This window comes from Lithobates pipiens, unplaced genomic scaffold, assembly GCF_037356315.1.
Source record: "Lithobates pipiens isolate NorthernLeopardFrog02 unplaced genomic scaffold, aLitPip1_a1.2 Scaffold_8, whole genome shotgun sequence".
In the NCBI taxonomy this organism is placed as follows: domain Eukaryota; kingdom Metazoa; phylum Chordata; class Amphibia; order Anura; family Ranidae; genus Lithobates; species Lithobates pipiens.
Window position 1 is genome coordinate 139,655,996 of NW_027507903.1, and position 24,108 is coordinate 139,680,103.

The window sequence follows — 24,108 nt, forward strand, 5'->3', positions numbered from 1 at the left end:
CCTCTACCATAATGTGCATTTACTGCATGACGCAGTTTTAGGTACCTGAAAAAGAATGTGTTGGGTATCTTATATTCTGTCCTATAAACCTTCTGAAGATTCTGTCTTTGGATAGCTGATGTGCATATTTGATCCCATATGCCACCCATGGGATTTTCTCTGGATCTTTTAGGGCCCCTACACACCAGGTATATTGAGACTGCTGTGCTGGGCACCCTTGCTCAGTGAAATTGCAATGCAAGACAAGCCTTGTTTTAATATCAGGCCAGTTCACACCACTGTGCTGTGGTGTTGTGTGCTGAAACGTACAGCATGCAGTGTGATGTGACACAATCCACCAAAACACACTGCACTGTGGCCAATAGAAGACTTTGTGACATTTCGATAAAGTTCTGACACATAAGAATAGTAGAAATAAAAAACAAAAATATCCACGCTAATGAATGATAGCGTTAATAATAGCAACACAGCTGTCGACACAAATATCCTGGCAAAAAGACAAAATAACAAATCACAAAGTGCAGCCCTTAGAATTACTGTATTTATCGGCGTATAACACGCACATTCATTTTAAGAGGGAAGTTTCAGGAAAAAAGCTAAAAAAAAATGTAAAAAGGAACTTTGAAGCAAAATAATGGTCAGTGCCCATCTGCGGCCTCACCATTGCCATCAGTGCAGCCTGATCAATGCCCACCTGCAGCCTCACAAGTACCATCAATGCAACCTCATCAGTCCACATCAATGCAGCAGCCTCACCATTGCCATCAATGCAGCAGCCTCACCATTGCCATCAGTGCAGCAGCCTCACCATTGCCATCAGTGCAGCCTGATCGATTCCCATCTGCAGTCTAGAGGGGGCAGGGAGAGGTGTGGCACGATCCCTGACAGAATACATACAGACAGAACAGTGGTCCAATGGTGGCCCAGGAGATGGGACTTTCTATTACAGAGGCCGCCAAGTAAACAGGAGATTCGCACTGTATGTAATCTGATGGCGCTCATCCTGCCTCCCTCCGTGGTAGCTAAAATTGAAGTATTGGCGTATAACACGCACACGCTATTTGCACCCGATAATTCATGGTGAAAAAGTGAGTGTTATACACCAATAAATACAGTAATAAAAAGTCCCAATGTTTGAGAAAATATGACATCTCAATAAAAACAGTCCAATAGGTGTAGGTCCACATAAAGGAAAGTGCTGGGAAGAATCCGTGTCAAACATTGTGACTTTTTATTAATTCTTAGTGCTGCACTTTGTGATTTACATAAGAATAGTAAACAGCGTATTTGCACCACTGTCATCACTCAACGATTGGGGTCCTCTGTAGTGTGTTGCCAAAAAATTAACTTTTCTCAAGTCATCTTCCAGGACGGCACACCTGAGAGATGAGAGGCTCCTCCCTACAGGAAACACAATCAATCGACAGCTGTTTTAAGTCCCCACCCTTCCCCTTGATCCTCAGTTTTTGATTATGTTTCTCCCTACACAGCGAAACTGTTTGTTTTTTTCCAAATGACCCGAAGCCTGGGGCTGGTGGTCTCCCCCTGGGAGCCGGACCACAAGCCTGGGAAGCCTCTGGGTCTGGTAGGATATTCTTGTCCTTCCTGGGGGGTTCCCCTATCTTTTCCTCAGGGCGGGCAGCAGAAATTGGAAGAGCCCCCCTGAGAGCTGAAGGACCCTGGGTACAGTGGTGTACCCAGAACTTCAGGGGCCATTATCCTGTCTCCCCCTCCTTACCTGTACAGGTGGCTGTTCAGACGGGGGTGCTGGCCATCGGTTCTTTCCAGGGGGATCTTGTCCCCGACTCCTGGGTCCCCGGTAGCTCGCGTGGGCTGCCGGAGAGGGCGTGGCAACAAGCACCCGCGTCATTTTCAAACTTCGGGAAAATGGCAGCGGCGTTCTTACCCAGGAGGGAAGGCTGAGGGTCAGTAGGAGCAGGCGCCCACATCCTCCTTTCTCTAGAGCGAGGAGGCACCAGTTTACTACGGTGGATGTCTGCCTTAACCACCTCAGATATGAAGATGGGAATGAGGAATGGAAGGCATTGCCCCCCCCCCCATGTATATAGACTGACTGACTGGTACAGTGCAGGACACAGCCTAACCTAGCACCTCCCTATGGGGACAGCAGTTGGGGGGGGGAGCACTTTGGCGGCTATCCTCCTTGCGTGTGGACCATAAGGATGGAAAAGCAAGCCCGCTGGCTGTGGCAAAAAGAGGAAGACGACAACGGTGAGTACTTTACTTTCCTTTTGCCGTGGGAAATTAGCTGCAAAATCCCCAATTCCAGCCAGAGGGTTTCTGGGCATTTGAGATCTCACCTGGGGTCTGGATTCAAATAGCCCTTAAGCGTCTGCTAAAAACAGCTGCAGCCCCTCTTACATCAGAGAAGCTGTATGGTGGACAGGTGGTGCAGAGGAACGAGTGTGCCTAAACCACCTCAGATGAGAAAGAGGTAGGTAGGCCATTGCTCCCCCTTCCCCGTGTATATACTGACTGGTGCAGTGCAGAACTTGGGGTCGGGATACAAATAGCGCAGACGCCACTGCTAAAACCACCAGCCACAGCTCCCTCTTACAGCAGAGACACTGTGGTTATCGCAGCAGTAGGTTGCCAGCCTCTCCCTACATGCCCAGTTGTGGTACATTTAGTAGGGATGAATATAGCGTACAGAGGGGACCTGGTAGATACAAAGTTACTTACAGGCCAGGTATACCACTGAACAGGTTATTAATTTGGCAGTGGTTGGTGGATTCAGAAGCTCCCCTGGTCAGCAGGTGCACTAGGTTACCGGCCCTATTAGCCCAGCTGCTAGGAATCTGAAGTTGCTTCACAATGTTTAAAAGCTGACCTAACATTCAAGGATGGGCAGAGACCAAGCTACTGTGTGGCACAGTAGGGGTTCCCTTGTCACAGATCCTCCTTTTGGGGGTTGCCTGCTATAGTTAACTTTCATAAGCTCCAACCTCCCACTCCACCTTTACACTGTGTTTATATTATAGTGTAGGAGGTAAGAAGAAACTTTTTTTATTGGTTTGGGCTACAATCCACTTAGTGGCAGATCTAAAGGCGATTCACCATAGATCGCTCCCTACATCCTTTTAATTGAGGATTTTCTGTGCAAACCTATGCAAGAGCTACATAATTGATTGTTTGAAGCCTGCAAATAGCTATTTACCTCCCAGGCTAAACTGGTAACCACCTCTTCTAGAGAGGTCTTAAATTGGTCTCTAGGGCTGGGCTCATTGAGACTTTAGTTGCTAATCAGCACCACCTGGATATGTGCTGGCTAGCGTTTGCTCAGTCTATGGAGGTAAGGTAGGACAACAACTACTACTAATAGTAGGGTGTCCAACCATTTTAGGATCTGTTCCTTCTCTGGTGGTGAAGGTTTAGTATCTACAGCCCAGGCTATGCCTATGAAATAAATTGCCTGTTATTTCATAAAGGGATAGACCATGACTCCTCATTGGCTGCACACCAGTAGACCTCAGTAGTGAAGGTTTGTGCTTGCTGGGATGTTTTTGTGGCACAGCAGAAATACACATTGAGATTTGTGACATCTCTGCTTATAAGGGCTATATTGCTGTACATCAGAAATGCACTGCACTGAAGCTTGTTTTCTGTCCTTTATATACTAAAGGTACTGCTTTGTTTGGCTACAGATCAGAAAAATACAACAGTGAAGGTGGTCTGTACATTCTGGTTTTGTGTTGCACAGCAGAAATGCACATCATTGAGTCTGGTGACATCTCTGCTCATAATGGTTATATTGCTGCACATCAGACATACACAAGATTGAGGTCTGTCTGTGGGGCTTTGTGTCCTGTTTTACTGCCTTGTTGGTTACTTATCAGAAAGGCAGCAGTGAAGTCTGATGGTCCTGATTTGAGTGGCGTTGTGCTGATTCAGACAGTGCTATTAACAGCAATGGCTGCCGAGTTTAAACATGCGATTTGACATGTTGAGTCGCATGACAAATCATTTCAATATGGATGTGCTATCTCTATTCATAGTGTTTTATTGTTGCACATCAGATTTATACAGCATTAAGGTCTGTGAGGTTTTGTGTCCTGTATTACTGCCTTATCAGAAAGGCAGCAGTGAAAATTGATGGTTCGAATTTGTTGGGCTACATAGTAGAAATACAAATTGAACCCCTGCCAGGTGTAGTACATGTACTGCCTTTGGTAATCCATGTAGCACCACAAAGTGGTGTTGTGCTGATTTTAGCCATGCGATTTGACATGTTGAGTCGCAAGGCCAAATCGCTTCAATATGGATGTGCTATCTATATTCAGAATTGTTATATTGTTGCACATCAGACATATACAAGATTGAAGGTTGTCTGTCCTTTTATGTCTTGCATATACTGCCTTATTGGCTGCATATCAGAAAGGACACAGCAGTGAAGGTTGCTTGTCTTTTTCTGATTTTGTTTTTGCTGCTCAGCTGAGACACATTGAGGATGGTGGCCTCTCTGCTCAGTATTGGCATATTACTACACATCAGACATACACAAAGATTGAATGTTTGTGTCCTGTATGTCCTATATTTACTGCCTTATCGTTTGTATATCAGGCTAAGCAGTGTTTCTCATGGATCTACCTTTCTGCATCTTAGGGATACACAGCAGGGGTTTGTTGGCTGCAATCCTCCAGGGAGTCACATCATTGGGGACCCCTTACTTGTTCGACCTGAAAATTGCTATTTGTTTTTTTTTCCCTGCGACCTGTGTAATCTTGAGGTCTGTGGATCCAGGAATCGGGGACTGCTGGTGTCGCACAGAAACAAATGGTACCCATTGGAAGCCATAGTATATGACTTCTCATGCGTCTTGCAGTCCCAAGTCGCAGGTTGGGTCGCACGGGTGTGGGAACCCTAAACTTATCTGTCCCTTATGATTGAGGTTTTGCTACACAGCAGGAATACTCATCATGACGTTATTGTTTTATTTTGCAGCAGACCAGAAAGATTGCAGCTGTAAAGGCTGTCTGTCTTTTTCCTCAGTGTCTGCTTTTATGTTGTTGCACAGCAGAAATACTCAAGATTGAAGCTCGTTGGTGCTTTCTGTTTCAGAAAAACACAATGCTGCAGGTTGCTTGTGTCCTTTCTCAGTGTTGGTTCTATCTGAACTACACTACAGAAGTGCATGACAGAAAGGATTGTCTTGTGTTCCATATTTTTCCCTGTGGCATAGCAAAAATGCACAACATGGGAGTTGGTGTTCATATTAATCTTATAACTGTGGTGGTTTGTCAGAAATACACAACATAGAAGTTTGGGTCTTTCTGTCTTTATAGCCTTGTTTTGCTGTACATAGGTAAAGCACAACAGTAAAGGGGGTTCCTGTCCTTTCCGTATTTATATATCAGTTATGACCTAGCTAGCTGCACTAAAGAAATACGCAGCATTTAGGGTTTGCTTGAGTCTTAATGTTTTTACGTCTTGGCAGCACATCAGAAAACCAGACTATGAGGACTGTTTATCTACGTTGAGGTTCAGATTTGGGTCTCTTCCCATATTTGATATATTGGTTTAGCTAGTCACACTCAGGCACACAACATTGTTGTCTATGCTTGTGTCCTTTCTGTCTAAATCTATTGTGCCGTGCCCACAATCTATGATCATTTTATTTGTGATATTAATAATGCATGTATCACCTTTTTGTATTTCAGCCTTCTTTTCCATGGAGGGGCCAGGAGTTCGGGCTGCAGCTGCCACATGTCAGAAAACCTTGACCACTTGCATTCAGGGATGCCAGAACCATTTCCTAGGGTTGAAGCCCTGTAGGGTTATGGGACACTGGAGGAAGGGGATAATGAATCGCCCTGTTTAGTAAGAACTTGGAGAGTTCTGTTCAGAGGAGTATTAGGGCCTGAGGATGAAGTATAAAGATGTATACCTGATCGAATAGGTTTTGGCTCAGTGCATGGCCTTCATTTTGCCCTTTTAGCAAAACTAGACATAGCAATATGGGTAGTCTACTCCTGCTAGGGACTTTAATCTCCTGAAGAAGGCTCTCAGGCGTAAGGACATAGATTGGGCGTGCCTTAAACCCAGGGTTCAAGCTTCTGTTAATCTATTTCCCTTAAGTAGGCTTCCCTTTAGTCTTTTGCTGACATAAAGATAAAAAGGAAGCAGTTTTATTTCCCTCAACAGGATAGTGTTAAGACAGGCCCTCTTATTGATTAATGTAGTGTCCTTGTCTTACACAGGTCTCTTATTTATCTTTTTAGTGGTTCTAAGTAGCACCTACAGGCATAATAGGCCATGGTTGTTAGATGTGTGAGATAGGCAACATTGCTAACCTACAAGTTTAACATGTTTTCTGATTCCATTTTTAAGAGCCCATTTCACCTAGATACTGCATCTGAAGCGGAAAAGGCAGGAACATCTGTGGAGCAGACCTGCAGATCAGCCGCATGATCCAGCTAAGATGCCTTCATCAAGCATATGAGCGTATGGAGTGGAGGTAAAGCTCACTGCAGAGCCAAGGTTCGCCAAGAGGGTTTTGCAGTGGCCCCACCCTAAGGTAGGCCTGAGGTACTTGTTTATCCTCTCAGGTGTGCCGTCCTGGAAGATGACTTGAGAAAAGTACCAGTTACTTACCGGTAACTGTATTTCTGAGAAATCTTCCAGGACGGCAGGCCTACTTCCCGCCCGTTGGAGGAGGGAAAATTCTAGAACACTAGAAGGTGAGTACCTATGAGGAATGATTTCCCTTGTGAACCTGGTTCAGGAGTTACTTCTCTACAAACTGAGGATCAAGGGGAAGGGTGGGGACTTAAAACAGCTGTCGATTGATTGTGTTTCCTGTAGGGAGGAGCCTCTCATCTCTCAGGTGTGCCGTCCTGGAAGATTTCCCAGAAAGACAGTTACCGGTAAGTAACTGGTACTTTTTTTTCATGTGTTACAACAGATTTACTTTGAATGGGCTGCCTAACTTGATGCGACAGCTTGCTCCAATGCACAATGCCTTGTGTGGTGCATTATGGTGTAAATGGGCCCTAAGAATAACTAATTCTGAAATTTAAAGATTTTTTTACCACTTAGTTTCAAAAAATTATTGCAGGCCTGACTATAATATACATAGTTACATGAGTCCAGCTTAAACCAATGTAACTATGCATACACCATACCTGGCTAATGCCCCAAGAAGCTGGAAATCATTGGGGCAGACGGCATTACACTAATGATCTCCACTTGCTCCTGGGTCCCAACCCACCGGCTGCACTTCTGCTTACTAAACGCAGGAGGTTGCCATTCAGAGAATGCATTTTCTGAATGAATGCAAAAGCCTTCTTTAATCGGATGTGGCAAGGAAATGGGGCAATGATTACACGCTCCCCACCTCATTCTGTTGGAGAACATTTTGCATTCATTCATAAAATGCAGAGCATTCTCTGACTAGTGCCCATGCCAAGCAGCTAACCTCCTGAGTTCACAATGCATTAGACCAACTGCTAAGCACAGGACCTGGAAGCATCACTGGAGAAGCAATGTCCACTTCAGTGATTTCCAGCTTCCAGGAGCATCAGCCAGATATGGTATATACATAGTTACATTGGTCCAAGCTGGAGCAATACAACTATGTACAATATAGCCATACCTGGAATTCAACTTTAACCAGTTCCGGACCTGCCTATAGCAGATTTACTGCTACAGGGCGGCCCTCCTCGCAGTATCACGTGTATTTAGGTCCATACATATTTGGACACAGGCACAATTTTAGTTTTTTTCAAGTATTTACCAAAACATATTCAAGCTATAGTTATATAATGAGAATGGGATGAAGGCGCACACTCTCAGGTTTAATTTGAGGGTACTGTATCTACATCCAAATCGGTGGATGGATTTAGGAATTACAGCTCTTAACCTCTTCCGGACCACCCGCTGTCGTTATACGGTGGTACTTTGAAGAGGAATATTGTTGTTATGGCAGTAGCTAGCTGCCATAACCCCAGTATCCTTTTCTTCAGTGGGCAATCCGCTTTCAGATAAAAGTGTTCTCTGCGGTGGATTCGCCACGAGATCACTTTTATTGGCGGCGTTGCCCACCATCGCTTACTGGAGCTGCCGGCAGGGGTGGAGGCGATCGGTCCTGTTCTTTGGTAGGTATGGAGCTGAGTGAAGGGAAGTTGGCCCCCACCTGGCTCCATACCATTTCAGGGTGGAAGCGATGTCAAAAACATTTTAGTGTAAATATGAGATGTGAGGTCTTTTTGAGCCCAGATCTCATATTTAAGAGGTCCTGTCGTGCCTTTTTTCTATTACAAGGGATGTTTACATTCTTGTAATAGGAATACAAGTGACACCAGAACGGTGTAAAAAAAAAAAAAAATAGAAAGTAAAAAAAAAAAAAAAAGAACATTTTTAAATGCGCCCTGTCCTGCCGAGCTTGCGCGCAGAAGCGATCGCATACGTGAACAAATATGACAATGATCATTATAGCGAGAGCAATAATTCTAGCCCTAAACCTCCACTTTAACATAACCTGTAGAATTTTTTAAATGTCGCAGATGGAGATTTTTAAGATGAACATTCGACCCAGTCTGAGGTCCAGCGTGCTTTGGAACAGCTTTTAATCAAGGATGTCTCTGTACATTGCTGCATTCATCTTTCCCCTCGATCCTGACTATTCTCCCTGTTCCTTCCACTTAAAAAAATCCCCACATCATGATGTTGCCACCGCCATGCTTCAATGTAATGGTGGTATTGGCCAGGGGATGAGCAGTGCCTGGTTTCCTCCAGACATGACGCTTGCCATTCAGGCCAAAGAGTTCAATCTGTGTTTCATCAGAACAGAAAATTTTGTTTCTCATGGTCTGAGAGCCCTTCAGGTGCCTTTTGGCAAACTCCAGGTGGGCTTCTTGTGCTTTTTACTGAGGAATGGCTTCTGTCTGGCCACACTACTCTGTTTCCCCTAAAATAAGACCTAGCGTGATTGTCGGTGATGGCTGCAATATAAGCCTTACCCCCCAAATAAGCCCTAGTTAAAGTCCTTGTAGGTTTTATTTTCAGGGTAGGGCTTATTTTTGGGGAAACATAGGGCTTATTTGGGGGGTAGCGCTTATATTGTAGCCAACATCGACAATCACGCTAGGTCTTATTTTAGGGGAAACAGGGTACCATACACGCCTGATTGGTGGAGTGTTGCAGAGATGGTTGTTCTTCTGGAAGGTTCTCTTCTCTCCACAGAGAAACACTGAAGCTCTGTCAGAGTGACTATCGGGTTCTTGGTCACCTCTCTGACTAAAGCACTTCTCCCCTGATCGCTCAGTTAGGTGGATGAGCCGCTCTAGGAAGAGTCCTGGTGTTTCCAAAGGTCTTCCATTTACGGATGATGGAGGTCACTGCGCTCATTGGGAAATTCAATGCTGCAAACATTTTTCTGTACCCTTCCCCAGATCTGTGCCTTGAGATTCTGTCTCGGAGGTCTACAGACAATTCCTTGGATTTCATGGCTTGGTTTGTGCTCTGACATGCACTGTTAACTGTGGAACCTTATATAGACAGGTGTGTGCCTTTCCTAATCATGTCCAATCCTCTGAATTTACCACAGGTGGGGTCAAGGATGATCAGTGGAAACAGGATGCACCTGAGCTCAATTTTGAGTGTAATGGCAAAGGCTTTGAATACTTATGTACATGTGATTATTTTTGTTTTCTATTTTTAATACATTTGCAAAGATTTCAAACTTCTTTTGAGGAAAATAAGGAGTTTAATCATGAATAATGAATAAGGCTGTAACATAACAAAGTGTGGAGAAAGTGTAGCGCTGTGAATAATTTCTGGATGCACTGTACAGTTTTTTTGTAGCTGCTGACTTTTAATTTTTATATAGGAGACTGGAGCTCCTCTTTAACCACTTCCAGCCCAAGGACGTCATATGATTTCATTGGGAATAGCTGAATGATGCCTACAGCTATAGGCATCATTCAGATGATGGGATATTCGCCATCCCATGCTTCTCCAGGCTCTCCCGTGCCATCGGGGACCCGGAGGAAGAATTGCCTGCTGCTGGATGACAACCATAGAGATTTCCAGTGGACAGATGGTCACCAGTCATCTCTATGACCATCAGAGGCCAGGGCACAAGGTTATGACGTCACGTCTGGGCCGCAGATATAAACAAAGCTGCCATTGCGGCTGGTAAGCATGAGTTTGTGGAATTTATTTTCCGATCTCGTGCTTTCCAGCCTGGAGGAGAGATGTGGGGTCTTATTGACCCCTCATCTCTCCATAAAGAGGACCTGTTACAAACAATTCCTATCACAAGGGATGTTTACATTCCTGGTAATAGGAATAAAAGTGATAAAAAAAAAAAAAGTGTAAAAGTAAAAAAAATTAAGTAAAATAAAAATTGTCGCCTATAGAGATTTTTAAGTTTGCGTCATTCCATGAGTGTGTGCAATTTTAAAGCGTGACATGTCATGGGTATCTATTTAATTGGCGTAGCATACTTTTTCACATTATACAAAAAAATTGGGTTAACTTTACCATATTGTTATTTTTTTAAATCCATAAAATTGTGGTGTTTTTTTTTTTTTTTTTAAAACGCACTTGAAAACTTGTTGCGTAAATACCATGCGAGATTCCCTAGGGCAGTGATGGCGAACCTTGGCACCCCAGATGTTTTGGAACTACATTTCCCATGATGCTCCACTACACTGCAAAGTGCAGGAGCATCATGGGAAATGTAGTTCCAAAACATCTGGGGTGCCAAGGTTCGCCATCACTGCCCTAGGGTGTCTGCGGAAAAAAAATATAATGTTTGGGACTTCTGAGTAATTTTCTAGCAAAAAAAATATTTTTACATGTAGGAGAGGAGTGCCAGAATAGGCCCAGTATGGAAGTGGTTACGCAAATCTGTTACTAATAATATACTTTCTGTCTCCTCTAGGTTGATGCCAGGAATATTGATGGCAGTACACCCCTATGCGATGCCTCTGCCGCAGGCAGTTTGGAATGTATAAAGTTGCTCTTGGAACATGGTGCTAAAGTGAATCCTCCACTTTTTACAGCATCGCCCCTTCACGAAGCATGTATGAGTGGTGAGTGTGCTGCAGCTGGTCCCTGTCTGCAACAAAAGTGATTCCTCTGTGTCTTTTCTGCTACCCCTTAATAAAAACACTCTAGCCAAGCTCATATTCGAGGTCGTTTTGTGGCAGTGTCTGATTTCTGATGGGGTGCAGGTGATGAGGGTGTTTTCTTTCTTTAGACCAGGCTCCTGTAATTTTAGTAGCTGTGGCAGGAAACACGCTCAGAAAAATGACATACTGCTTAATCCAGACAATGTGAAAGAAAAGTCGTCTAGTAAAACCCATGAACCAGCTTTGCATTTAAACACTAAGCCATATTAAAAAGTGTTTTGCTTCAAATAAATGTGATAGACAGAGAACTTTAGCTTCGGTCATTGTTTCGTGTTTTAACTTGCTGATTGAGGGCTTGATACAATCAAATGCATTTTGAAACGCAGTACAAACCCATCTGCAAAAAAATAAATGTATTGCAATCAGCCAACTTTACACCATTGCATTCCTTTCATATACGTTCAAAATAATGCAGCATGCTAAACTTTTTTAATTTTTTTTAAATATGAATGTATCTGAACGCGCATAAATGCAAAGAATGGCCCCTAACCACTTGACCACTGGGCACTTAAACCCCCTTAATAACCAGACCAATTTTCAGCTTTTGGTGCTCTCACATTTTGAATGACAATTACTCAGTCATGCAACACTGTACCCATATGAAATTTTTGTCCTTTTTTTTTCCACACAAATAGAACTTTCTTTTGGTGGTATTTAATTACCGCTGGGTTTTTTATTTTTTTTGCTATAAAATAAAAAAAGACACAGAATTCTGTAAAAAAATGCATTTTTCTTGGTTTCTGTTATAAAATTTTGCAAATTAGTAATTTTTCTTCATATCTTTTGGCCAAAATTTATACCACTACATATCTTTGGTAAAAATTACCCAAATCATTGTATATTATTTGGTCTTTGTGAAAGTTATAGAGTCCAAAAGCTGTGGTGCCAATCTCTGAAAATTGATCACACCTGAAGTACTGGCGGCCTCTCATTTCTTGAGACCCTAACATGCCATAAATTTACAAATACCCCCCAAATGCCCCCTTTCAGAAAGTAGACATTCCAAGGTATTTAGTAAGAAGCATGGTGAGTTTTTTGAAGTTGTAATTTTTTCCCACAATTCTTTGCAAAATCAAGATTTTCTTTTTCTTTCTTTTTTTTTCTTCACAAAGTTGTTATATTAGCAGGTTATTTCTCACACACAGCATAAGCATAGCACAAATTATACCCCAAAACACATTCTACTACTCCTCCTGAGTATGGCAATACCACATATGTGAGACTTTTACACAGCGTGGCCACATACAGAGACCCAACATGTAGGGAGCGCCATCAGGCGTTCTTGAAGCATAAATTACACATATAATTTTTTGACTACCTGTTACAATTTTTAAGGCCCTGGAGAACCAGGACAATGGAAACGCCCCAAAATGACCCCATTTTGGAAAGAAAACAACCAAATGTATAATCTATGAGGCATATCAAGTCTTTTGAACATGTCATTTTTTTTTTCTACAAGTTTTTGGAAAATGTGTAAAAAAAAAAAAAAAAAAAAATGAAAACACATTTTTTTTACACAACGTTGTCCATTTACACAATATTTATAACTCATAACATGTACATACCAAAAATTACACCCTAAAATGGATTCTCCTACTCCTCCTGAGTACGGCAATACCACATGTGTGAGACTTTTCCACAGCGTGGCCACATACAGAGGACCAACATACAGGGAGCACCATCAGGTGTTCTAGGGACATACGTTTCAAATCTAATTTGACTACCTATTACATTTTTGTCTGGCACTGTAGTGGCATGAATGTGGCATGGATGAGCATGAATGGGGATGGCTGGGTATGGCCGGGTACGGCTGAGTACGGCTGTCTATGGCTGAGTACGGATGGGATGGCTGAGCATGATGGATGGATGGATGAGTTTTGCTGAGGATGGATGAGTATGCTGAGTATGGATGGGTGAGCATGGATGGATGGATGGGTATGCTGAGCATGGATGGATGGGTATGCAGAGTATGGATGTATGAGTATGCAAAGTATGGATGGATGAGTATGGATGGGTATGCAGAGTATGGATGGATGGGTATGCAGAGTATGGATGGGTATGCAGAATATGGATGGATGAGTATGCAGAGTATGGATGGCCGTTTTACCATGATCCATGATGCGGCGGATCCTCTGGACCCGGCGGTCACAGAACTTCTCGGGGAGCGCGAGAGCGGGATTCTGGGAGGACGTCACTGTATGCCCTCCCAGAGTTTAGCAACCGCCCTGTAGCCCTCCTTCGGCTACGGACCGGTTGCTAAGTGGTTAAAGTGGTTGTAAATCTCATACGTGAAAGATGAACAAAGCATATACCTCTATAGTGTGTACTTGTAAGTGTTATTTCTGTTGCTGCTTCGCTGCTCTGATATCAGAAAACATAGAAATCGCCCTGGGACTTTGAGTGAGGTGAGAGAGGTTAGCCAATATTCATAACAGGAGTAAAAGAATCTCAATTTATTGCAAAATATGCATATACAAGCAACAGCAACACATATAAATTTGCCAAGCCGATAGGTCTCCGTCCCCAAAATCAGGTACAGGGGGTGTGGCGCATGAGCACGGAGGACTCTCGCCACCAATGGGGATGTGCATGCACAGCAACCACCAACCATCCGAGATGCACAAATTTACATATATTTTGTAGTGGTCATCCAATGTGGACAAGTTGAGACCATAGGGACACACACCATAACCCATGCCATGTTGGTCCTTTGGATGTCCCCCTGTTGTGGCCTTTGTTTGCCATGCTGGATGTTTTTTGCTACCGCCTTCTGGATACTCAGCGACTGGTGATTTGGCTCAGCTCATTGGTGAGTATGAGGTCTTTTTTGTAGACCTCTCTGACCATTCATCCCACATGCCACCACTGTTAACATATACTTATTGATCGTATTACCTATATTGCAGATACTATAATTATGCATCCACCCCTGAAGAAGTGAGAGTGGTCTCGTGAAACGCATAGGGTATCATTGCTTGTATCTTGCTTCTTTTTTTTTTTCATTTCTGTACAACTGTATGTGGATTGTTATTCTTTTACTGTGTATGTACACCTATTAGCTTGGCAAATTTATATTTATTGCTGTTGCTTATATATGCATGATATTTTGCAATAAATTGAGATTATTTTACTCTTGTTATGACTATTGGCTAACCTCTCTCATCTCACTCAAAGTCCCAGGGCGATGTATTGTATCAGGGATGGCGGTGTTAGAGGGCAGACATCAAACCTTATTATCATTTTTCTTCCTCTGATATCAGCATGAATTACTTCTGACAAGTTTTTCTGACACCAAGAGAAAAAATGTGACGGGGGAGGGATCTCCAGCTGATTGACAGCCTCAACTCTGTCCCTGTGTGAAGGGGGTGTGTCTGTTCCCTCCAATCAACTCTCAGAGTTCTCACTGAGATCTGCTGAGAGTGTATCTTCAGATCTCGGGCCTCCTGCTTTCTCTACTCTCAGACAAATGTTGAAATTTAGCACTTTGAACGGTTGTAGAGAAAAGAAGACTGCAGATAAGCAGGTACATCTTGTATAGGAGGATTTGTTTAACCACTTCAGCTCCGGACCAATAAACACCTTAATGACCAGAGGTCTTTTTGCAATTTCGCACTGCGCTGCTTTAACTGGTAATTGCGCGGTCATGCAATATTGCACCCAAAGGAAATTTGCGTCCTTTTCTTCCCACAAATAGAGCTTTCTTTTGATGGTATTTGATTGCCTCTGCGATTTTTTTTTTTTTTTTGCGATATAAATGGAAAAAGAGCGAAAATTTTGAAAAAAAAAGATATTTTCTTCTTTTTGTTATAAGAAAAATCGAATAAACTAAATTTTAGTCATACATTGAGGGCAAAATTTATTCAGCCACATGTCTTTAGTAAAAAAAAATGTCAATAAGCGTATATTTTTTGGTTTGCGCAAAAGTTATAGCGTCTACAAACTAGAGTACATTTTCTGGAATTTACACAGCTTTTAATTTATGACTGCCGATCTCATTTCTTGAGGTGCTAAAATGGCAGGGCAGTACAAATCCCCCCCAAATGACCCCATTTTGGAAAGTAGACACCCCAAGGAAATTGCTGATGGGTATGTTGAGCCCATTGAATATTTATTTTTTTTGTCCTAAGGGATTGAATAATGACAAAAAAAAAAAAAAAAAATTTTTTACAAAAAGTTGTCACTAAATGATATATTGCTCACACATGCCATGGTTATATGTGGAATTGCACCCCAAAATATATTCCGCTACTTCTCCCGAGTATGGGGATACCACATGTGTGGGACTTTTTGGGAGTCTAGTCGCGCACGGCACCCTGAAAACCAATCACCACCTTCAGGATTTCTAAGGGTGCAAATTTTTGATTTAACTCCTCACTACCTATCACAGTTTTGAAGGCCATAAAATGCCAAAATAGCACAAAACCCCCCCAAATGACCCCATTTTGGAAAGTAGACACCCCAAGCTATTTACTGAGAGGCATGTTGAGTCCATGGAATATTTTATATTTTGCCAAAAGTTGCGGGAATATTACAAACTTTTTTTTTTTTTGCACAAAGTTGTCACTAAATGATATATTTCTCACACATGCTATGGGCAGAAGTCAAATTACACCCCAAAATAAATTCTGCTGCTTCTCCCGAGTACGGGGATACCACATGTGGGGGACTTTTTGGGAGCCTAGCCACGTACGGGACCCCGAAAACCAAGCACTGCCTTCCGGATTTGAATATAAAATGCTACCAAAAAACCTGTTAGCGATGGCAGGGATCAGGCCTGACTCTGCGATCGCTGCAGTTATGTGTTTAGTGTTTTGTAAGTGACAGTGATCGATCGATACTGCACTTGGGTGGGCTGGGCAGAGGGGCAAAACGCAGGTGCTAGCAGGTATTTGGGCTGATCCCGCTAACAATGCGTTTTTTTGGAACCCTAAACTGCTGGGGACGCTAGTATAGATCTGATCAGATCAGATATTGATCTGTTCAGATTCTATACCACTACGGGAGGTGTATGCTTTGCGTGTGGGTGTTAGCGGTACTGGCACTAACCTAGCGCTGCCTGGGGCAACGCAGACCCTGACCCTAAAACCTAATTGATATCACCCGCCGGGTGATCAGGGGGTTAATCCTTTATTGGGTAATAAATGGTGGGTGCCCTGATGCTATAAAAACAAACTAACCAGAGTCACCCGTAACACTTATACGGTGATCAGTGGTGAAAGGGTTAACTAGGGGCAATCGGGGTTCAAATTTTTATTAGGTAGTATATGGGGGTCCCTGGCGCTATATAAAAACCTGACGGGGAACCTAAATAACTAACTGGCTAACCAGCGTCACCAGTGACACTTATACTGTGATCGCTGGTGAAAGGGGGTGAAAGGGTTAACTAGCAGCAATCAGGGGGTTAAAACCATTATTGGGTAGTATATCGGGGTACCTAGCGCTATAAAAACCTGGCGGTGAACCTAAAAAAATAACTAGCTACCTAGCGACACTAGCGACACTGATGCAGCGTTCAGAAAAATTATCGCTTAGTGACACTGGCAAAAGGGGGTGAAAGGGTTAACTAGCGGAAATCAGGGGGTTAAAACCATTATTGGGTAGTATATCGGGATACCTAGCGCTATAAAAACCTGGCGGTGAACCTAAAAAAATAACTAGCTACCTAGCGACTGTAGCGACACTAATGCAGCGATCAGAAAAACGATCGCTTAGTGACACTGGCAAAAGGGGGTGAAAGGGTTAACTAGCGGCAATCAGGGGGTTAAAACCATTATTGGGTAGTATATCGGGGTACCTAGCGATATAAAAACCTGGCGGTGAACCTAAAAAAATAACTAGCTACCTAGCGACACATGCAGCGATCAGAAAAATGATCGCTTAGTGACACTGGCAAAAGGGGGTGAAAGGGTTAACTAGCGGCAATCAGGGGGTTAAAACCATTATTGGGTAGTATATCGGGGTACCTAGCGCTATAAAAACCTGGCGGTGAACCTAAAAAAATAACTAGCTACCTAGCGACACATGCAGCGATCAGAAAAATGATTGCTTAGTGACACTGGCAAAAGGGGGTGAAAGGGTTAACTCTAGGGGCAATCAGGGGGTTAAATCTTTATTGGGGGGTGATAGGGGGCTACCCTGGACCTAACACTAACTGTCCTGACAGTTTTTACTGTCACAACTGACACTGAATGCATTGATCAGTAAAGAAATGATCAATGCAATCAGTGACACTGTGACTGGGGGGCGGGGGGGGATCGGGGGGCGATCGGGGGGGGGGGTTTGTGTGCCTGTGTGTACCTACATGTCAGTGTAGTGTTGGTGCACACTTACTATTAGTCTTCTCCTCGTAGTCCGGTCAAAAAGACCGCCCCGAGGAGAATGACATCACTTCCTCCTTCCGGTGTAAACAATACACAGTGGGAGGAAGCTTCTCATTGGCCAGGAGCGATCCAGAGGGGGTGGCCGAAAACCAACGGCCATCCCCTCATCACGGAGCGCTCCTGGAGCGAACCGGACCGCCGTAACCAGCGGGAGGGGGTCCGATCGGACCCCCCACCCGCTGGAAGGCAATCACGTACATCTACGTGATTGTGCCTGCCTGTGCCATTGTGTTGACGTACATTGGCAATACGGCGGTCCTGAAGTGGTTAATCTCTGTGTATCACCTTAGCCTAGGTTCATACTGCAGGAATCAGCGCGATTATAGCATTGGTTCCCACATCACATCTCTCCCGCAGGCAGTTCACATTGCCCTCTGTGAACTGCTGCGGGTGTCAGTACAATGTTAATGACACCCCCAGATCGGTTCGCAGAACGCACTATGAAATGTGAACTTGCACAGGAGTCAGATCGCATGGGTGAGAACACCCATGTGATCCGATTTCAGTATGGGGAAAAAAGTCCCTGCACTATTTTCCTGCGAGTCCAATGCGAGTTCAGCCATACAACTGTATGGCTGAACTCGCATTGCAAAGATATCACATGCGATCGGCACCGCAGTGCGAGTGTGAATCACATGCAATGTCTGTGTTCACACAAGTGAGAACCAAGGCTGAGGCTAGTCACTTCACTGAGTATATGTGGGGGTTTATAACCACGTTAAGGCTCCATTCACACCTACGCAGTTTGCTTTTGAGTGTCTCTGCAGTGCTTTTTTCTGTGTCCTCCATGTCTTTTTTACTGCGATTTTCCAGCGATTTGCGTTTTTGGGGGGGGGGATTTGTTGTTAGGCAGATTGAAAAACACGAATCGTGGCAAAATCGCTGTGAAAATGCGGTCAAAACACACTACATGCTTTTCTGCTGCTTCTCCAATGAAGTCTATTAAACCAAAAAAAAAAGCACCATTTTGCATTTAAAAAAGTCCCTGACCCTTTCCAAAAATGGCACAACCATGCTTTAATAGGAACCTGTTCCATAGCAAAAAGCATGATAAAATGCATTGGTGTGAATGGAGCCTAAAGCGGAACTAGCCTAAAAACTCCTGCCCGCAGCTCCTCAGGACCGGCGCGGTGTCCATCAAAACAAAAAAATCACAGATTTTTTTTTTTTGGGGAGAAAATCACCCAGCTCTACTGTACATACTCAGGGCAGTCTATATACTGTGCTTTGTGTTACATACCCTGTAAGGCTGGATTCACACCTAGGCATTTTTTGTGCTTTTTGCATTTCGCAGATTTTCACTACAGATCGTGTTCTATAGGAAACAATGTTAAATGGACACTGCAAAAAGCACTAAAACTGCATAGGTGTGAATCCAGCCTAATGCCACGTACACACGATCGGAGTTCCGGACAGAAAAAGACCGATGAGAGCTTTTCATCTGAAAATGTGTATGCTCCATCAGAATTTAGCTGTCCGAATTTCCGCCAGCCAAAAATTGATAGAAAGTTTTTCCGTCAGGAAAATTGAGAACATGCTATCTAAAATTCGGATTGCATGTATGCCTTCCGACACGCCAAAAATCACGCATGCTCAGATTCAACTACAAGACAGAAGCTATTGGCTACTGGGTTTTGAACTTCCTTTTTCTAGTCCCGTTGTACGTGGTGGACGTCACCGCGTTCTGAATGATCAGAATTTGGTGTGACCGTGTGTAGGCAAGACAGCTTGAGCGGAATTCCGTCGGGAAAACCATCAGAGCTTTTTCAGACGAGAATTCCGATCGTGTGTACGCGGCATAACAGACCACTCCACTCTGTATGCTGTAGTGTACATTACACACTCTGAACGACTTTGCTTTGAACATTGTTCTGTATATTACATACTGCAGGCCACTGATATCTGTAATATCACAGTCAATTCAGTTTATTCCAAAAGCAATTATTAGGGGCAGATCACTGATAGGGACGGATAAAGTAGGTAAGAATATCTTTGAATTTGTTCCTGTAATATTTGAATCGTATATCTTTGGAATACGGAGATGTGAATATCTTTTGCAGGCAGTGCTGACTGTGTGAAGCTTTTAATTGAAATGGGAGCAAATCTGGAAGCCCATGATTGTCATTTTGGAACCCCTTTACATGTAGCTTGTGCAAGGGAGCACTTGGACTGTGCCAGAGGTTTACTTCTTGCAGGTATGTGCAGGAATCTCTTTGTTTGTGTTAATACTAAAAAGACCCAGTTACCAACATGTAATATGGGACGTTACTGCACAGAAAATGACATATTGTAAATGCTTACTTGCAGGGTTTTTCCTTTTCAATAAATTATTTTTTTTATTCATTTGTAAAGTGCCTTTTGAATTTGCTAGAAAAAGTGACTAGTTGTTGCAGTCTCTTCTTTTGGGAGTGTCTGATTACTCCCTGCTCTGGCCCAGCATCTTCACCACCCTCCCCCCCCCTCCCCCCTTCTCTCTGCATGCGCCTGCTGGCCAAGGAGCGAAAAGTAACCTCTTTTGACTGACAGCTCTGAGTTTGCTGGGGCTGCTGAAATCACATTCAGGATGGCGCTGCTGGGCAGTCTCAGGACTTTTTGTTGTCCACACAAGTGAGGTTTTTCCAGGTAAATAAAAGGCATACAATATGGTGCACATGTAATATTAAGGGCGATTTTTGTTGAAATGGGTGGTCTTGTGACAGGGTCTTTTTAACAAATAAAGTGGTCGTAAAGGCGTTTTTATTTTATTTTTTTAACCACTTCAGCCCCGAAAGAATTTACCCCCTTCCTGACCAGAGCACTTTTTGCAATACTGAGCTGCATTGATTTAATGGACAATTGCGCGGTCGTGCAACGTTGTAACCAAACAAAATTGTCATTCTTTTTTTCCCCACAAATAGAGCTTTCTTTTGGTGGTATTTGGTCATCTCTGTGGTTTTTATTTTTTGCACTATAAACAAAAAAAGAGTGACAATTTTGAAAAAAAAGGCAATTTTTGTCTACTTTTTGTTATAATAAGTATCCCCAAAATATATATATATATATATATATATATATATATATATATATATATATATATATATATATATATATATAAAAAAAATGTTTTCCTCAGTTTAGGCCGATACGAATTCTTCTACAAATTTTTGGTAAAAAAAAATCGCAATAAGTGTATATTGATTGGTTTTCACAAAAGTTATAGCGTCTAAATTTATGGCATTTTTATTATAATTTTATTTTTTATTAGTAATGGTGGCGATCTGCGTTTTTTTATTTATTTTTTTTTTTTTATCGTGACTGCGACATTATGGCAGACACATCGGACACGCTTGACAATATTTTGGGACCATTGTCATTTATACAGCAATCGGTGCTATAAAAATGCACTGATTACTGTATAAATGACACTGGCAGGGAAAGGGTTAAACACTAGGGGTCGATCAAGGGGTTAACTGTGCCCCAGGGAGTGATTTTAACTGGGGGGGGGGGGGGGGTGGGCTACTTAGGACATGACAGCAATCACTGCTCCCAATGACAGGGAGTAGTAGATCTGTCATGTCACTAGGCCGAACGGGGAAATGCCTTGTTTACATAGGCACTCCCCCGTTATGCCACTCCATGATACGATTGCGGTACACCGGTAGACATCGAGTCCGTGGGTCCCGTGGACACGGTGCACGCGGCAGGCGTGCGCGCCCACAATGCCGCGTCTTAAAGGGGATGTACCTGTATGCCCATTTGCACGCCGTGCCATTGTGCTGACATATATCGTCGTGCACTGGTTGGCAAGCAGTTAAATAAACATATTACACTTATCTGCTGTGTGCAATGGCTTTGCACAGAGCGGCCCCAAACCTCTTCTTCTTGGGACCTCCCGCCGGTTCTCTTGTCTTCTCTTCTTCTTTGTGTGCCCCCATAGTAAGCTGCTTGCTATGGGGGGACACATGCAGGCATGCTCCTGAGCCAGGCTGTGTGCATCCAAAGACACAAACAGCAACGCTCGGCCACAGCACCTGCTCCCTTCTCACATAATTTGACTGGCTAATGGCTCCCATTGCTCTCAGCCAAGCTTGTGAGATCGTGGAGAAGGTAGAGAAGAACTGAAGCTGGGCACAGTGCTGGATTGATACAGGACTCAGGTAAGTGTTTAAGATGAGGGCTGGGGGGCACTAGTAGTGGAAGGTTTTTTACCTTAACCGCTTAGCGACCGCCCCATTTACTGTGGCAGGGCAGCTGCTGTGTGCTTGATTATGTATCTGGTACGTGATCACTTCTTCCAGGTAAGGCGCTTTCCTGCCATCCGGCTGTGCTCTAGTCTGTTACAGCACAAGTCAATCAGCGGGTCCTGGCCAATGATTGATCGCTGGAACCTGCTGATCAGCTCTGTCATTCACAGAAGAATGACAAAAACAACACAGAGCAAAAACAACACAGAGCTCTGTACACTGACAGGCAATATTGCTGCAAAGCAGGGAAAAAAACAAGATCGCTTAGTAAAAGCAGCACATATTGCACATTGTTAGCCCTATAGTTAACCCCTTGATTCCCCCTAGATGATAAGGAGAAGTCCAGCCTGAGCTTATTTGGCTGGGATTCCCTATGTGTTTTGCACTCCTGTGACCCATTTTCAGCAAAGAGCAGTCTGAAGTCCGCTCTCTGCTGACATCAATATAAGTCTTAGCCTCTCCGCGAGCCGCTGAGATGGCTCCCCACCTCTCCACAGTTTAGCACTCCAGTGAGCGTGGAGGAGCAGAGCAGGAGAGCTACTGATTGACAGTCAGCAGCTCTCCACTCGGGGAGCTGAGAGAACCGAGCCACCAGTGAACAGGTGCAGCATAGGGCCGATACTGCATCCACCTAGGTACTTTAAGTATGATCTGCAGTAACTCTGATTCCCATACTTCTCTTTTAACCCCTTCCCAGTCAGCGTCATTAGTACAGTGACAGTGCATAGTATTAGCACTGATCACTGTATTAGTGTCACTGTTGATGTCAGTGTCAGTCAGTTAGTGCACCCTCCCCCAGCCATCACAGTTCCACTATAAGTCACTGATCACTGCCATTACTAATATATAAAAAAAATAATCCAATATATGTATATACCACAGTTTGTAGACTCTACAAATTTCACACAAACCAAATAATATACACTTATTGGGATTTTTTTTTTCTGAAGAAATTTGATTTTTTTTATTTTTTTTATTGGTTATGTTGTTTTTTATATATTTTTTTTTTCAAAAATTTAAACTGCACAATTGTCAAAGTAGAGCAGTGCTGAATAGCAAAAAATGATCTTGAAAGGGGTAAAACCTTCAGAACGGCACGTGGTTAATGCAGAGAATGCATTAAGGTAACTGACCTGTTGCCTTTACAACCACTTTAAGGACATCACATTGTGACTCTTTCTGTGGTGACATAAAGTGCATTGCATTAAAATCTAAAACCAAAACTACCTGGACAATTTTTAGTACCTCGGCCATATTACTAAAAGCACTAGCAAATACTTGCTGAGGTTTGCTAATCAGATGAAACAAAAGGCTTCTAATGGTGTAAGCTATATAAGTAACGTAGTAGGTAGTAATCTCGCACAAAACATTGCAAAATCATATCGAAATAATTATTATTATATTATTATTTTTTTTAACAGAAAGAACAGAAATTATATTATTATTATTATTATTATTATACAGGATTTATATAGCCCCAACAGTTTGCACAGCACTTTACAACATGAGGGCTACGACTGATTTTAATAGTGTGTAGTAAAAAGTGCTAGCCTTTGTCACCTAAAATTTTATATTTTAACAAAAAAAATTGAGGCAATAAATGATAACCCATAGATGTTTGAAGAAAGGAATTCATTCCAACATACTACAGTTGTGCTAAAATCAGAAATCTCACTGAATTTACCTTAGTCTCTCTTCTCTGTAATCCTTAGCATTCACAGCAAACACAGACCACCTTGAATGGTCAGTAGGACAGAAGGCTTCTGGTTTTCTGTTTGAAAGAGGCAGCAAAAATAGTGCTCCAGCATCACAAGCAGATGTGTTCCAGGATCCCTGGATTATTGTCAGAAAGGAGTATTATATACTGGTGCAGTACAGTAATGTCTGGATAAAAAATGATGTGTGGAGCAGCTAGGCTGTGTTTCATGCATGTATCTGGGGTGTGCCTTTGCATTTGATTGGGCACCAGAAGTTTGAAGCATCCACCTGTGTAAGACACCAACTTTAACATCTCTACACTGGGATTGTCTGCATCAAATGACGACCCCTTTTGGGCACTGCTATTCAGTCTGGTTACAGGCCAAGCAAGGTAGTCAGACCCACAAGGGAATTTTCTGTCAAGCTCCACTAGAGCCTTTTCCACAAAAAAGCACCAGAAATGTGTAGTTTTCTACATTGTGCTCCATAGTAGGTTGCATATAGAATTCCATTTTTGAATGAAGGAGGCTCTGCCTTATACAATATTGAATAATCTACTTATTTCAGTCTTCTATGATAGTGATTTTTAGAGATAAGTGTGAGGACCATTTAGTGTATTAAGCAAATATTTAGAATTATTATCGCAGTGTG

The 24,108-nt window shown here is 43.0% G+C and overlaps 1 protein-coding gene across 3 annotated transcripts in view; it reads left to right on the forward strand.

The window, feature by feature from the left end:
* Positions 1-24,108, forward strand: part of ASB13 (ankyrin repeat and SOCS box containing 13) — a 48,606-nt gene that overhangs the window by 12,799 nt on the left and 11,699 nt on the right. For 2 of the 3 annotated variants that reach the window (XM_077472125.1, XM_077472124.1), the window contains exons 3-4: positions 10,907-11,057; positions 19,597-19,731. In XM_077472125.1, coding sequence (XP_077328251.1) covers positions 10,907-11,057; positions 19,597-19,731 — 286 coding nt within the window. The remainder of the gene's footprint in view (positions 1-10,906; positions 11,058-19,596; positions 19,732-24,108) is intronic. The other variant, XM_077472126.1, reaches the window with a different exon arrangement.